This window comes from Peromyscus eremicus, unplaced genomic scaffold (genome assembly GCF_949786415.1).
Source record: "Peromyscus eremicus unplaced genomic scaffold, PerEre_H2_v1 PerEre#2#chr22_unloc_1, whole genome shotgun sequence".
Lineage (NCBI taxonomy): Eukaryota > Metazoa > Chordata > Mammalia > Rodentia > Cricetidae > Peromyscus > Peromyscus eremicus.
Window position 1 is genome coordinate 9,045,988 of NW_026734286.1, and position 15,301 is coordinate 9,061,288.

General features: G+C 38.0%; 1 protein-coding gene and 1 pseudogene across 3 annotated transcripts in view; one reads left to right on the forward strand and one right to left on the reverse strand.

The window, feature by feature from the left end:
* The window catches only part of LOC131900449 (excitatory amino acid transporter 4-like), a 419,569-nt pseudogene that overhangs the window by 289,020 nt on the left and 115,248 nt on the right, over window positions 1-15,301 (forward strand).
* LOC131900827 (zinc finger protein OZF-like) overlaps window positions 2,420-15,301 on the reverse strand; it is a 68,394-nt gene continuing 55,512 nt past the window's right edge. For all 3 annotated transcript variants that reach the window (XM_059252161.1, XM_059252160.1, XM_059252162.1), the window contains 3 exons: window positions 5,209-5,335; window positions 4,945-5,005; window positions 2,420-4,237 (listed from right to left, as the gene is read on the reverse strand). In XM_059252161.1, the coding sequence (XP_059108144.1) occupies window positions 2,605-4,237; window positions 4,945-5,005; window positions 5,209-5,242 (1,728 nt within the window). In that variant the 5' untranslated portion in view covers window positions 5,243-5,335 and the 3' untranslated portion in view covers window positions 2,420-2,604. The remainder of the gene's footprint in view (window positions 4,238-4,944; window positions 5,006-5,208; window positions 5,336-15,301) is intronic.

Consider the following 15,301-nt stretch of genomic DNA (forward strand, 5'->3'; position numbering starts at 1 on the left):
AACTTGTCTGTTACCTTAGAAGGAATATGTCTGCATGCCACACACTAGTGAATTCCTAAGAATTTCAATGAGGTAGAAGGTCTTTGAATTTTGGTTGGACTTGTCTCATCCACTGATGAGCACGTCTTACCAATGAATTCAAAGTGGTTGCTTCCTCTTGAACACATGGTCCAATCAACATAATGCCATAAAAGTAGTTTCACCAATGTGTTTTGTGGAAGAGTCAGGCAATCAAGATCCCTTCTAAGTTATGACACAGGAGGGGGAGGTAAAATATTATTGATATAAAACTGTGAAGCAAGACAGTCCAGTGACATCTATTCTTCTACAGTTTTAAAAAGATTGGTGCATAATTAGACATTAAACATTTTGATTTGGCTGCAATTGCACTGGAAATAACAATCACAGTTCATGAGGCCAGGAAGGAATTGATAAAAGAAGTTAACTTTCCCATGGACTCTCTTAAGTCCTCATCAAAATGGAGAAGATTCAAGATTAGATTTATTAGTAAATTACTCACCCCATAATTTAGGATCTTTTTCAGAAAATGGATGATATGTATCGAAAGGAGGCTCCAGTAAGGGAGCTGAGGGAGCTGTCACCTGCATCCATGCTTTACTTTTGATTTTACTTGAATAAAGAAATTCATCTTTTTTGCCCCTTTTACCAATTTTAAAGTTTGATCATGCAGCTTAAAACATGGAGTTTCTCTCTCTCTTACACACACACACACACACCTATACACCATCACCATACCTGGTACCCAAAGAAGGCAGAAAAGTTCCAGTCCTCCTGGACCAGTATTTACAGGTACTTCTGAGCTACCTGATGTGGGTGCTAGGAACCAAATTTGGATACCCAACAGCAGCAGTACTACTGGGTTCAGTCTCCAGCTCCCAAAGACGCCATTATAACACAGAAAATGCAGATTCCCTTTACCTCTTCTATCTTCTATTACTTGCAGGTGATCAAAGTCCCAGCTACTTGGTCAATGAAGGACTAAACGGTTTTCAATCCCTTTGTGAAAGGACTCCTCACATTGCTTATTTTAATTGTTAACATGATTCTTAATGTGAATGAACTCAATGAGAAATTTAGTTGAGTAGAGAAGAGTCCACATTATGCTAGGAAAAGTTCCATAATGTGATATATACTTTTCAAAAAATGTTTACTTTTATTTTATGGGAAAATATGCTTTGCCTGCATTTATGGCTGTATTAGGGTGTTGGATATCCTGAAACAAACTGTCCTCAAATTCAGAGATATCCACTTGCCTATCTCTTCCAAGTGCTGAGAGTACAACAGTGCATCTCTAGATACAGGAGAGATATGTTCTTTAAATGATCTATCTTTGAATCAGATACTGAAAGAATAATATGTTAAAAACATAATATAACATAAACAGGAAGAATCTTTTTTAATGAGCAATAATACTTCTTGGGATTTTTCAATGTATTAATCTGGTAAATTGTATCCTATGTTGTCAATATTTTGGTTAATTCTTTGCATTGTAAATGTCCTTCCTTTAAAAACTTTTTAACTGGCTAGATGTTGGTGACACACACCTTTTATCCCAGCACCTGGGAGGCAGAGGCAGGCAGGGTTCTTTGAGTTTAAGGTCAGCCTGGTTTACAGAATGAATTCCAGGATAGCTAGGGCTACTCAGAAACTGTCTCAAAAAAAAAAAAAAAAACTGTGTGTAAATATAGTGCCATGGTGTGTTGTGGGAATTTCATCTGTTCAACCAATGGCTTTGGGTTAAAAAGCCCTAGGGCGTGGTCTTGTCTGGGTATGTGACTGCTCAGGAGCTGAGGAGGAGGGGTTATGCATTCTCCTGGGGGTCGAAGCCAGATCAAGCTGTGGAGAGCAGCTTGGGTTTGGTCCTCATCACCCTCGGACAGAATGGCAGCTGGATCAGCAGTGGCATTTACTTGTTACATATTCATAAGTGTGATCCCCATTTTATTCCTTAATAAATAAGTCTTCTTCCCAGACATCTGCAGATTTCTCGCATTAATGGTGTGCATGTGCCCATCAGAGGACAACTTACTGGTGTCTGTTCTCTCCTTTCACTATTTGAGTATTAGAGATAAAATTGAGGCAGTCAAGTTTGGCAGTAAGTGCCCTAAATTGTTGAATGAACTCATTGGACCTTATTTTACCTTCAAAAATATACATGGTGTGTTGGTGTGTGAGTGTGCATACAACCCAACTATAGTAATCAGAGAAAAGCTTCTATGATTAATATGTTCATTATCCCAGAGAATGAACTCAGGTCACCAGGCTTAGCAGCAACATTTACCCACTGATAAAATTCTCTTCCATTCATTTGTGTTTCTGAGAAAATGTTAAGAACAAGTATTTAGTCCTTGGAATTAGTAACATGATTCAAAAATTATGGATGACAACATAAATATGATTTTCATTTGCAAGTAGGTTTTATTATTCAAACTATCGTGTGTTCCTGTATTCATCAAATGCAATATGTTTACAACTTGAAAAGGACACAATATGTTAATGGTGGAATGGCTCTATTAATCGTACTCAAGCACTAGTTGGATATAGCTCAGTGGGATAAATGTAGGTTGAGTGCAAGTCTTTACCTCATTTATTAAGTTCATGGGGATTTTCACCAGTGTGAATTTTTTCATGATTTTGAAGTTTTTGGCAACATGTAAAGACTTTATCACACTGATTGCACTCATAAGGTTGTTGTTGAGTCTGATTTCTTCCATGACTGTGAAGATGACTTTTATATGCAAAGGATTTACCACATTGACTCCATTCATAGGATTTTTCTTCAGTCTGAGTTCTTTCATTTATTTGAAGATGATTGTTACATGCAAAGTCTCTACCACATTGATTATATCCATAGGGTTTCTCTCCAGTGTGACTCCTTCCATGTCTGTTAAAATGACTTTTATATGCAAAAGCTTTACTACATTGACTGCATCCATAGGGTTTCTCTCCAGTATGACTTCTTTCATGCCTATGAAGATCACTTTTACATGCAAAGGCTTTACCACATTGATTACATTCATAGGGTTTCTCTCCAGTATGACTTCTTTCATGTATTTGAAGATGACTGTTCTGTACAAAGGCTTTACCACATTGATTACATTCATAGGGTTTCTCTCCATTATGACTTCTTTCATGCCTGTGAAGACTACTCTTTTGTGCAAAGGCTTTACAACATTGACTACATTCATAGGGTTTCTCTCCTGTATGACTTCTTTCATGCCTGTGAAGATGACTTTTATATGTAAAGGCTTTACCACATTGATTACATCCATAGGGTTTATCTCCAGTATGATTTCTTTCATGCCTGTGAAGATCACTTTTACATACAAAGGCTTTACTGCATTGACTACATTCATAAGGTTTCTCTCCAGTATGACTTCTTTCATGTATTTGAAGGTAACTGTTCTGTGCAAAGACTTTTCCACATTGATTACATTTATAGGGTTTCTGTCCAGTATGAATTATTTCATGCCTGTGAAGATTACTCTTCTGTGTAAAGGCTTTACCACACTGATTACATTCATAGGGTTTCTCTCCAGAATGACTTCTTTTATGTCTTTGGAGATAACTGGAACATTCAAAGGATTTATCACACTGATCATATTCATACCTTTTCTCACTAGTATGAGTTTGACTAACTAGATGAAGACTGTGACATGTTAAAGCTTGGCCACTTTCACTATATACATAGGGTTTTAATTCCAAATGTGTTCTTTGGTGTACTTTTATAGAGGAATCAGATCTAAAAGATTTATCATGATGATATTCATAGAGATCCTCTTCATTATTGGTTGTTTTGTATGTTTGAAGATACCCGTAATGGTTAAAGCCTTTAGTAGATGGCTCACACTTATTTCCTCTTCCCACATGATTGTTTTTATATCTTTGAAGAGAACTCAGAGTTTTACCACACTGATTGCATGCATAACATTTTCTTATACTGGGAGTCACACCACATGTGCAAAGCAAACCAGTATAGACAGATAAATTTCCATATTTCCTGTAGTCATAAAGTTTTTCTTCAATGTGTGTTTGTTGATATATTCCTACTGAAGTTGGAAAACCAATTAACTGTAAACTTGTACCAAAGTCATATCTTCTCATAGTGGGGACTACTACATATTTTCTAACTGTTCTGAGAGAGACAGAAGAACAATACATTTTTCCACATCCCATATGCTCACATGGCTTGTATCCAGAGTGACAGATGATATACCTATTAAAGGAAGAATAACAAATAAAAGGTTTACACATTGCAGTCACATAGTCTAATGTTTTGTGTCTCATACAGGTGTAGTACAGTGATTCAGGTTTCTTCACCATGACAGTCTCCTTGTCTCTCATAGAGCTTCACTCACTAAAATATTCTGTCACTCACTTCAAGTACTTGAGGAACACTAGCTTTAATATGAAAGATTTACATATAAAAGTTCTTAGACATACACTAATCCCCTTATCAATGTGAATACCTTTTATGATAGTTGAAACATATGAAAATAAGTAGACTGATAGCCTACAACATGACTCTCATAAGGCCATGATTTAGTTGTGACATGTTATGGTGTTGTTTCCTGGTTTTGTCCTTAAAGAAATGCTTTGCAAACCATGATCAGCTACCTAACTCTGGAGTATATAATGTTCTGAGAATTTAATAATCATCACAGAGCTGTGCTTATTTACACTGTTATTTTTCATTAAAAGTTAAAGGTAGCTGGGTGGTAGTGGCACATGCCTTTAATCCTAGCACTGAGGAGACAGAGGCAGGTGAATCTCTTTGAGTTTGAGGCCAGCCTGGTCTACAGAGTGAGCTCTAGGACAAGCTCTAAAGCTGCACAGAGAAACTCTGTCACAGAAAAAAAATGATCAGGGTACATTAACATTTCTTCAGAGGTCAATATGTATTAGCTTACATATAAAAATTACCTTCCATGTCTTCTAGAACTCTGACCATGTTCTTTAATATTGGTGTCTTCCCATTTGTACCCTAAAATACAGTATCAGAAAATACATATTACTAGAAATTAGGAACAAAGGAAATTATTATCTTTTATGAACCTTTGAAAAAAAAATGCATGATTTATTTACCAGATTCTTACTCTTTAACATTCAAAATTATAGGAGAGTACCAATGTACAAGGAAGATTTATCCTCTTAAGTTAAAAAGTGACAGAAAGCTCACATTCTTACCTATAATAGTGAGGTTCCAGTAGGTTTCTTGCATCACATCTTTGTAGAGTCTCTTCTGGGAAGGATCCAGCAAAGCCCACTCTTCATGAGTGAAGTTCACATGCACATCCTCATACGTCACTGCATCCTAAAGTATCTCATATATGTACATAATAGAAATGTTGAGACTGTCCGCATTGCAAACGTACACTTCATTGAGAATATACTTACATAATTCTGTGTGCTTGATACAGTCTATAACATGGGTCATAGAATTTCAAATTAAAAAGAAATAAAAAAGGAGAAAGATATCTTCCATTTCTTTGCCCAGTGAATAGAATAGGCAATGCAAGAGAAATGCCTAATAATATACAGAGAGGGGCATGGAAACTAAAGATTTTATCAAAATTATTAAGTTCAAAAAAGGATAGACAATATAGGTGTGGTGCACATCATTAATCCCAAATCTCAGAAGGCAAAGGCTATGTGATTACCAAGCCAGCCTAGTGTATGCAGAGAATTCTAGGACAGCCAAAGGTACATAGTGAGACCCTGTCTCAAACGGAAAAAACAAACAAAAAATAGAAAGCACTCAGGGGCTTACTTGAAATTCCTCCACTCCATTAAACATTCACTCCAATTCTGTACTTATTTATCATAAACTGGAGTGACATCTATTAAACTATAAAGCTAATAATTTCTAGGAAGAAAAGTATTTTAATAAGTTTTTGACTGACGGATCAAAGAGTTCTCAACAACATTAGTAAAATAAATGCTGATCCTAAAATAATAAAGCAATAAAAAATGATGGCGTATATAAAGTTTAGTTAAGAGGTAATATCACCTCTGGCTTTTGAAGAGGTCTTAGATCAATGCCCATCACTCGGCGTAGGTTAGAAACTATTCCCAACATCAGGTCAAGGGAACCCAGTGATCTCTTCTGATGTCAGTAAATATCAGACACACAAGTGATACACATCCATATATATGGACAAAAGGTTCAGACATTGGAAAAGTTAAAAAATGTAAAAACATACACAAAGTTAGGGACAATGTTACACACCTGCAATTCCCTGATTCGGGAGATCACAATTAATTTCATGAATGCATACACTCTTGTTCTGAAAAGTGATACGCTCTGCCAAAGTTCGTAAGTCATGATACAGGTAAAACTCAGCACAAGAGCAAATACTTGACATGTACAAAAACCTAATTCAATCAGCCAAAATTATAAACATAAAAATATCACACAAGAAAAGTAGATAAGCAAGGAAAGGCAATGACTTTTATTTTACCTTACATTATTTAGGAATGGAGTCTCTAATGGTAGTGATGGAATGGCTACATGAGAAGGAAAGGGGGCTGCTCAGTTTCAACCACACAAGGAAGTGTGGTGATGGGTGTAACCACTCAGAGCCCTTCCACAGACACTACATTACTCTGGAAGGGCTCCTCCTTCTACGGGCTTCATAAGCCACCAACGTAGGTCATACACCAAAGACAAGGGCTCAAATACAGTATGTTTTTATTTCACCCACATTTTGACACAGGACACAATAGGCTCACAGAAATCCACCATCATGCAAATTGCATTTAATCTAATTCAAAAATCCTATATTATGTAATAGCCCATACACTGCTGGAATGTCTAAAGTTTCTTCTAACACTCAATGCAAACTCTTGAGTGTGACATCATGTAGTGTCAGACACAAGTTATATCTACCCAACACACAATGGTACAGAATATACATTTCCCTTTCAAAAAATTATTGAAAGAAGACAAGTCTGAAACCCTGTAGGGCTAATACCAAATCCTGCAGCTCTGTATCAGACACTACGGGCTTCAGGTTCAAAGGGCTTAGATGGCTCTTTATCTCTACAACTTCTCTGCAATCTCTCTCTTTGACTACTTCCACTTCCTACATGCACCCATGACAGGTGTCTCAAAGCTTGGGAATCTCAACATACTGTTACCTAAAACTGCAAGCCAGGCTTTATCTTCATGGCTTCATGAAGGAAGTTTCACAGTCTCCTCACTAGGGCCCAGGAGCTCTAGACCAAACACTAAGAGTGCAGGTTATTATTATGATTGAGACAGGGTGTCATATAGCCACAGCTAACCTTGACTGCAATTTGTAATCTAGATAACATTGAACTTGATCTTGCCTTAATTTTCAAGTGCTAGGATTATGGGCAACATTCACTACTCTGGTTAAAGTGGTTGGAGCAGGGCTTCCTCATTCATTGACACAAAGGAAATAAGGGATACATGAGAGTTGACCATTCCTTGCAAAGGAAAAAACAGGTGCAAAGCCCCTGAGGTTATAATGTGCTTGACAACCCACAGGATTGAAGAATGGTTACAGCAGAATCAACAGAGAGCTAGGAAAAACAGTGGATTTGTAAGGAGCTGATTCCCCAAGGACCTTCACTGTCAGGCCTTCAGTTGTGAGAATTAATAATGTGTATAGTAACATGATCTAATTTGTTGTTTAGATCTGATACTTTACAGATGGCTCAATGGTAAAGATCACTGTTGACTCTTCTAGAGGATCCAGGTTTGATTCCTTGTAACCCCATGAAAAATCAATGATCAGTAACTCCAGTTCCAGAGGCTTCAATGCCCTCTTCTGGCATTCTCAGACTGCAGACATGTACATACTACACTGTCATATATGAAGGTAAAATATCCATACCAAACCATAAAACAATAATTTACAAAAAAGAAAGATCTGAAACTGAGTTAAAAGATAAATGTTTGAAAAATTAGAGAATTTGGGGGTGATTACAATCATACCACCCGGGGCCAAAGTGGTTACCAGCACCTGATGCTCCTCCAAAATGACCTGGGTTTGGTTCCCAGCACCCACGTGGTCACTCACAACCACCTGTAACTCCAGTTCTAAGAGATCTGACTCTTTTCTGGTCTCCATGGGCACCAGGTGTACACACTGTACACAGGCATATAAGCAAGAAAACATTCATACATAACAAAATTATAATTTAAGTCCTATTAAAAAGAAAAAGAATAAAGGATCTGAAGCTGTAGCTTAGTTGGTAACATACTCATCTAGCATGCATGAATCCCTCAGTTCAATTCCTATTCCACAAAGGGGATAAGGATCAGGATGCCTGTAATCATCTGGATAACAATATTACTGAGCACCTGAGACTGCTTGGTGGGCATGTTTCATTAAATGTGCCTCTTCAGATGCTTTTGAAACTAAGTAGACAAGTTGATCAGGCCATGAAGGTATTAAAAGTTGTCATTTCTGAATTAAAACAAGTTAGATTCCCTTATGAAAATGACCCTACAAAACTTAAAAGGCTTAGACTTACTTATTATGACATAAAGAAAACTACGTATGGCTTTGGAAAAATGTGTCGTTTCTATGCTGATTGATCAGGAGTGGTTTTTAAAAATATTGCCATGGCTGGGGACATGACTGATAGCAGTCTCTGTTCTCTTGGTCCCCCTGACTAATTACTTTGATATCAGCACTGACTGAGCCTTTTACTTACATTCTAATTGGAATAATGTTGGGGCCCTACATGTTAAACTAAAATAGAATGAGTCCATGATTTGACTCATTAAGTTCGTTTGGGAATGTAACATGCCCCTGATTTTAGTAAGCCCCTACACCTTAGCATAACTGACTCCATGATGTAAGTGCCATTCAGGCTGCAAAACTCAGCACATAGACATCACCACCATGCAAAAAACAAGGCCTAATCCATCAAAGTCCATATTATGGGAAGTCTATAAACACAGTAACCTTACTTTTTAGATTGTAGTTCTGCTTCTGGCTAACCATTCTTGTTAACTGATGTATGTCAACCCAGATCAGGGACTTTGTGATTAAAAGCTCATTCTGAAAGAGGCAAGCAGCTACACTGGGATCCAGAAAACCCATTGTACTAGCAGGCCAGATAATAAAGACCTTCTATTGGCTTACATCCATGTCCCAGCAGTATTCTCTGGTGAATACCCCACCACAAGTACCTCATGGAAGGAACTTTCTCCAAAACTGATCCCATAATCAGACACAAAGCAAGTCTCAACATATACAACGAAATTTAAATAACTTCTTGCATCCTGTTAGACCACCACAGATTAAAGTTAAATATCAACAATGGCAGAAGCATCAAAAAGCTTACAAACTCCTAGAACCAGAACACCTCTCTAATGAATGTAAAATGGGTCAAAATAGAAATAAAAAAATTAAAGACTTTTTAGAAATAACTATACAACAGACTGAATGTTTTATCAAGAAATATGTCTATTACTCTTTAATTTAGCTTTACTTGATTTCACAGGACATGTACAGAATGCAGAGAGATAATATGTAAAAATATTACATGAAGAACCTTAGTTCTATTGCTATGAAGAAGCACCATGACAAAAGCAAATTTTATAATAGAAAGCCTTTGATTTGGGGATTGAGTGTTGTGGAATGATATTTTTGTACACAGTAAATATGTATTACTCTCATTGGCTAATAAAGAGCTGATTGGCCAATGGCTAGACATGATTTTTGGGACAGAAAAAATGCTAAGAAGAGAGTGGAGTCTCAGGAGTGAGGAAGAAACTCCATAAGATACAGAGGGAGCAGGATGGAAAATACATACATGAGGTAAACAAGCCACAGGGCAACACATAGATGAACAATGGGTTAATTTAAGTTACAAGAGGCAGCAAAAGACAAGCGTAAGCTATTGACTGAGCATTTATTAATATTGAGTCTCAGTGTGGTTATTTGAGAACTGAGTGGTTGGAAAGAAAAGTCTGCCCATTGTGGGGCACCTACATCCACGTAAGACCTGAGAAATCTTCACAAAGGTTCTAACCACTTAAAAATGGTGCAAAATGTGGCTTCCTAGTCTCATGTCTCTTATGCTTTCCTCAGTACTGAGATGTGTCTCCGAGCTGGTCCCTGTGGGTTTGAGGCCCCAGTGCAGGCCCCTCCAGAGCAAGCTCTGCCAGCATGCCATGAACTAAGCCACATGGTAGGTTTAAGTTTTCCTCATGCTGAGAGAAAAGATTAAAGTTACATAGTAAAGACAGATCCAGATGGAAAAAACTCTAAATGGGTTAAAGTATGTTTAAAAATGTACACAGGCTTGGGAGAAAAAAGAAATTATACACAGTCAGAGAAAAAATAGTTTAAATATAAAAAATAAAGTGTTTATATAAAAAATAAATATAAAGAAAAAAGCCACATAAAGATGGAAAATACATGGGGAGTCTGGATCCTATATGTTATTGTCTTTTCTTTAAATGTTGTCTTTTCTTTAAATGTTTTGACTACTGATAAAGGAATGATAGCTGATAATAGACATTTGATTATGAAAGCTGCTAGATTAAACCAATCAATTTATTTTAAAAATACATTGATTTCAAAATGTAAGCAAAAGGTATGTTGTTTTGGGGGAGAGGTTATGCTTTTCTTGCCACAGGAAATCAGAGACTATGGATTCACTCCAAGTTGATATGGGTCAGGTTTGATGGGAAAAGACCCCTTAAAAATTCTGGCTACAGACATAAAGAAATAAACTTAGAAAAGCTATAAAACATGTAACATATATTTTACCTGTACAAACATAAAACAAGAAATTATCTTTGGCTACCTTGTGTATAACACAGAGTCTATATGTATTAATATAGACATGTATGTTACCTTTAAAAGTTTATGAATTTTCAGAACAAGGGGACCAGATATCAATGAAAACAGATGGCCCAAGTGACTCCACATCTCAAAATGCTTCTGTTACAGTCTCCTCAGAATTCTGCCTCCGGAACAGCTTCAAGTTTGCTGGCTGAGATAGTCTACCTCACAAACTACTCCAGCCAAGACATAATCTTTATGCTTATTTTTCTCAAGGTTCCCCCAAAGATATTAGTGCCCACAGACAACAGGAAGTAGTCTAGAGAATGATACCCACATTTCCAAGAGATGAGGTATGTGTGGGTTTTGGTTATTCAATGGATTATAAATGTTTGTCATTGCTTAGGGGCATTGATTACAAGATGTTATTGGTCATAGTCAACAAAAAACTAAAGAGTTAAATTCAAAGATCTCTTTCTAAAGGAAAAGGGGGAAAATGATATAGGAGTGATGAGATAAAAGGGTAGATTATTGAATCTACTTTAATCCAAAAAGCAACTATTAATCTTCAATATTTTACATTGGTATGGATACAAATTTAAAGTTATTTTTGTTATTTTGTATGTTTCCACTCAGAAGATTTATTTTTGTAAATTGACACAAATTATCATGGTATTTCTCATTGCATTCTCCCTCCCACCCTGTTCCAGCTCAACCATCCTATTCCCTTATGCTCTCATCCCCTATCCCCTACCCTCCATTGCCAACCCTCATCCCCAGTATACTCATGGAGATCTCATCTATTTCCCTTTCTCAGGGCAGTCCATGAGTCCCTCTTTGGGTCTTCCCTGTTAGTTAGCTTCTCTGGAGTTGTGGGTTGTTGCCTGATTACCCTTGCTTTATATCTAGTATCCATTTATGAGTGGGTACATACCATGTTTGTCCTTTGAGTCTGGGTTACCTCACTTAGGATGATATTTTCTAGATCTAGCCATGATAGAGAGAGACATCATGGGGATAGAGAGAAACCTGGTGCTAGGGAAGTTGCCAGGAATCCATAAGGGTGACTCTAGCTAGGGCTACTAGCAATAGCGGAGAGGGTGCCTGAACTGAACTGGCTTGCCCCAGAGATCAGACTGGTGAATACCCTAACTATCATCACAGAACTTTTCTCCAATGACTGATGGAAGCAGATGCAGAGATCCACAACCAATCACTAGATAGAGCTCCAGGAGTCCAATCAAAGAGAGACAAGAGGGATTCTATGAGCAAGTGCATCAGGATCATGATGGGGAAAGATTCAGGGATGACCAAACCAAACTAGAGGGACTCATGAAAGTTGGATCAATGGCTGTAGAGCCTACATGGGACTGAACTAGGCACTTTGCATGGTGAGCCAGTTGTGTAGCTTGATCTGCTTGGGAGGCCCCCTGGCGGTAGGATAAGAATTCATCTCTGTTGCATGACTGGGCTTTGTGGAGCCCACTACCTATGATGGGATACCTCGTGCAGCCTTGAGGCAGGGGGAAGGGCTTGGACTTGCCTCTACTGAAAGTGCCTCCCCATGGGAGGCCTCGCCTTCTTGTGGGGGGGAGTGGGATGCTGGAGGGGGGCGGGAAGAGGGAAGAGGAGGGTCTTTGATTGGTGTGTAAAATGAATGAAAAAATTTTCTTAAAGAAAGGAAATTGACAGAAATTTAAGGTTATTTTTGTTATATTGTACATATGTTTATACTTTTGTTTAAGGCATTGTACCTATGCAGCTTGTGCTATACATTTCATTTAATTATGCAAGGTAATGTTTTAGTACTTGAAAGATATTTATGGGCCGGAGAGATGGCTCAGTGGTTAAGAGCACTGGCTGCTCTTCTAAAGGTTCTGAGTTCAATTCCTAGCACCCACATGGTAGCTCAGAACCATCTGTAATGAGATCTGGTGCCCTCTTCTGGCCTGCAGGCATATATACAGGCAGAACACTGTATGCATAATAAATAAATAAAAAGAAGAAAGATATTTAGGATAATAAAGAAATACAGGTCAATAGTCACCCATAACTATCAAACTTATAGTCATGTTTGTTGTTTACAAGGTTATATAGAGACATATTTTAGATAGATAGGTGACCTTCAAACATGTCAAAGACCTACAGATAGAATATAGCATTTAAAATATTTTAATAACATAGGCTTTTCTTGACAATGAGACATATCTGCTCCTGGTAGCACCAATCTACTTAAAAAAAAAAATGATGAGCACTGAAGAAACTCCATATGGAGTTTGCTTTCTTTGTGGAAAAACTAGCCATTTGGGCAAGAAACTGCTCTTGCCTCAACTGCTGACAGTATGCTGTTCAAACTGAACAAGCAGGATACACAGAACAGTGACTGGTGAATTTTGCCAAGACAGGGGAGAACAGTCCTTCAAATTTTCCTGCTACATAGAAAAGTCGGTCAGATATTCTAGGCCTGTAGGCCAAAGATGGATGTCCCAGTGTTACAGAGGAACATTGGGTGACTGTTCAGGCAGCCAGCTGTTTCTGTCATTTCTTCATTTTGCAAGACATTTGCTCTGTACTTCCTGTTTATTCAGGTAACAGTATATTATTCTTAGGTCTTTGATGGGGTTAAAGACTAGATAGTTAGTTACAGTTCTTCCTAATCATGGTAGAAAGTCAATTAGGTACAACACTTTGGACTCTTAAGGAGAGGACAGCTAATGGAGTAATCTCTCTAAATTTTCCAATTACAAATGGATTCGGCATTGAGAATGTATTTCTTACTTGATAATTGTTTTCATTCTATGTAGTTTCATTTTGGTTAAGGTTATTACCTTTCCTTTCTGTTTGGACATTACCTGATAATCATTCTTATGGTATAGTTTTACTATGTTACAGTTAGAAAGTTTCCCTTTTAATTGGACAAAAAAGGGAAGAAGTTACAGGAATCTTATCTACACTGTGGCCTGATGTCCACTTAGAGTCAGGTGTTGGTTTAAGTGGTGGGGTTTACATTCAGCTTATCAGGATGGACCATAGTTTCCCCAGGCTCAAGAAAAAGTGGCCTCAAGAGAAGGGGAGGCAGAGTCGGAAGGTTGTGTGGGTGTGTCATGGCCACAGTGATTGTCAGGTTCTTATCTTATATTTGCCCCCGAGTTTTATATTATATTAAACAGTAAAAGAAATCACAATAATTGAGTATAGTGACAGAGGGTTAGTCCATTATCATCTTGAAAGGAAGCTTCAGTAGGCAGGCATGAAGTTGAGTGCTGCATCCTGATACACAGGCAGGCAGGAAGAAAGAAGCACTTCCCTTGCCTTGGTCTTTTGAAACCTTAAAGCCCACCTACAGTGGCACACCATAACAAACAAGACACACCCACTCCACAAGGGCATACCACTCAATTTTACACAATTACTTCCACTAATTGGGGACCAAGCACTCAAATATAGGAGCCTCAGGCTGTTGACTAAATATAAACCATGAGAGGAACAGAGCCTAAGAAGAAAGAGCTCTAAAGGAAAAGAGTAAAAAATATTAAAGCAAACAGAGAGAGAGGAAGAGGGAAAGAGACAGAAAGACAGGTAGAGAATAAAGACAACAGGCACAAGCACCTTGGCCTAAGTACAGTCATTTTGACTTCAGACTCCATTTTACCTGTAGGTAAAATGAAGTTCAGGTTCCCAATCCCTAGGAGAGCTGGGAACCTTCTCAGAGTGACTGACCTCATCCCTAAACCATAGAAATAGTAATTATGCACCTTTAGTTCTCTCAAAACATTAGCTGTTCCTAACAACAAAAGGAACAAATGAATCTGACTGGTTAGACTGAAAGGCTGACATTGGATGTCAGTTGACAAAGATGGAACTCTCAAGGAATCTCCTAATCTCTAAATCCTGATTGGTAACTTGGCAACAAGTGTTTGTGATTTTTGTGCTTAAAAACTCCAGTTCTCCCCCCCCCCCCTTACGGTTGTCAAGAGAAACAAGGCTCCCAAGTCCTCGTCCTGCAGTCCTGATTGATCAGTGACCCACTTATGAGGTGATTTAATAAAATCTTTGGAACACAAAAGTGTTGTCTCTCTCCTTCCTCATGGTGCATAATGAGCTACATGTAATGAGAGAGAGACAGAGACAGAGACAGAGAGAGAGAGAGAGAGAGAGAGAGAGAGAGAGAGAGAGAGAGGAGAAGGGAACAGTGTTTCCTTCAAATAGGAGTGAGCCAACTCCTCTGGCTGGGCAATAGGCTTCCTTAATATAACCTTCTCTATCTCATCTAAGGAAAGATTAAATAATTCAAGGCCTCCAAATTTAGGTTTAAGTACCTACATTTTCTTTGAGTGCATGCATTCTCCCCTGTTTCCTGCCCTACTGAGTTCTCTCAGAGAACCTGCAAAACCTTAGACTAGGTCTGGTAGAAGCAATAAAGGCAGTCTCTCAGAAGGCAGTCACTTGGTGTGGGAAAATGTGACTGTTGAAGACGATGCCATCTGGAAGCTGCACTTCTAACTGGG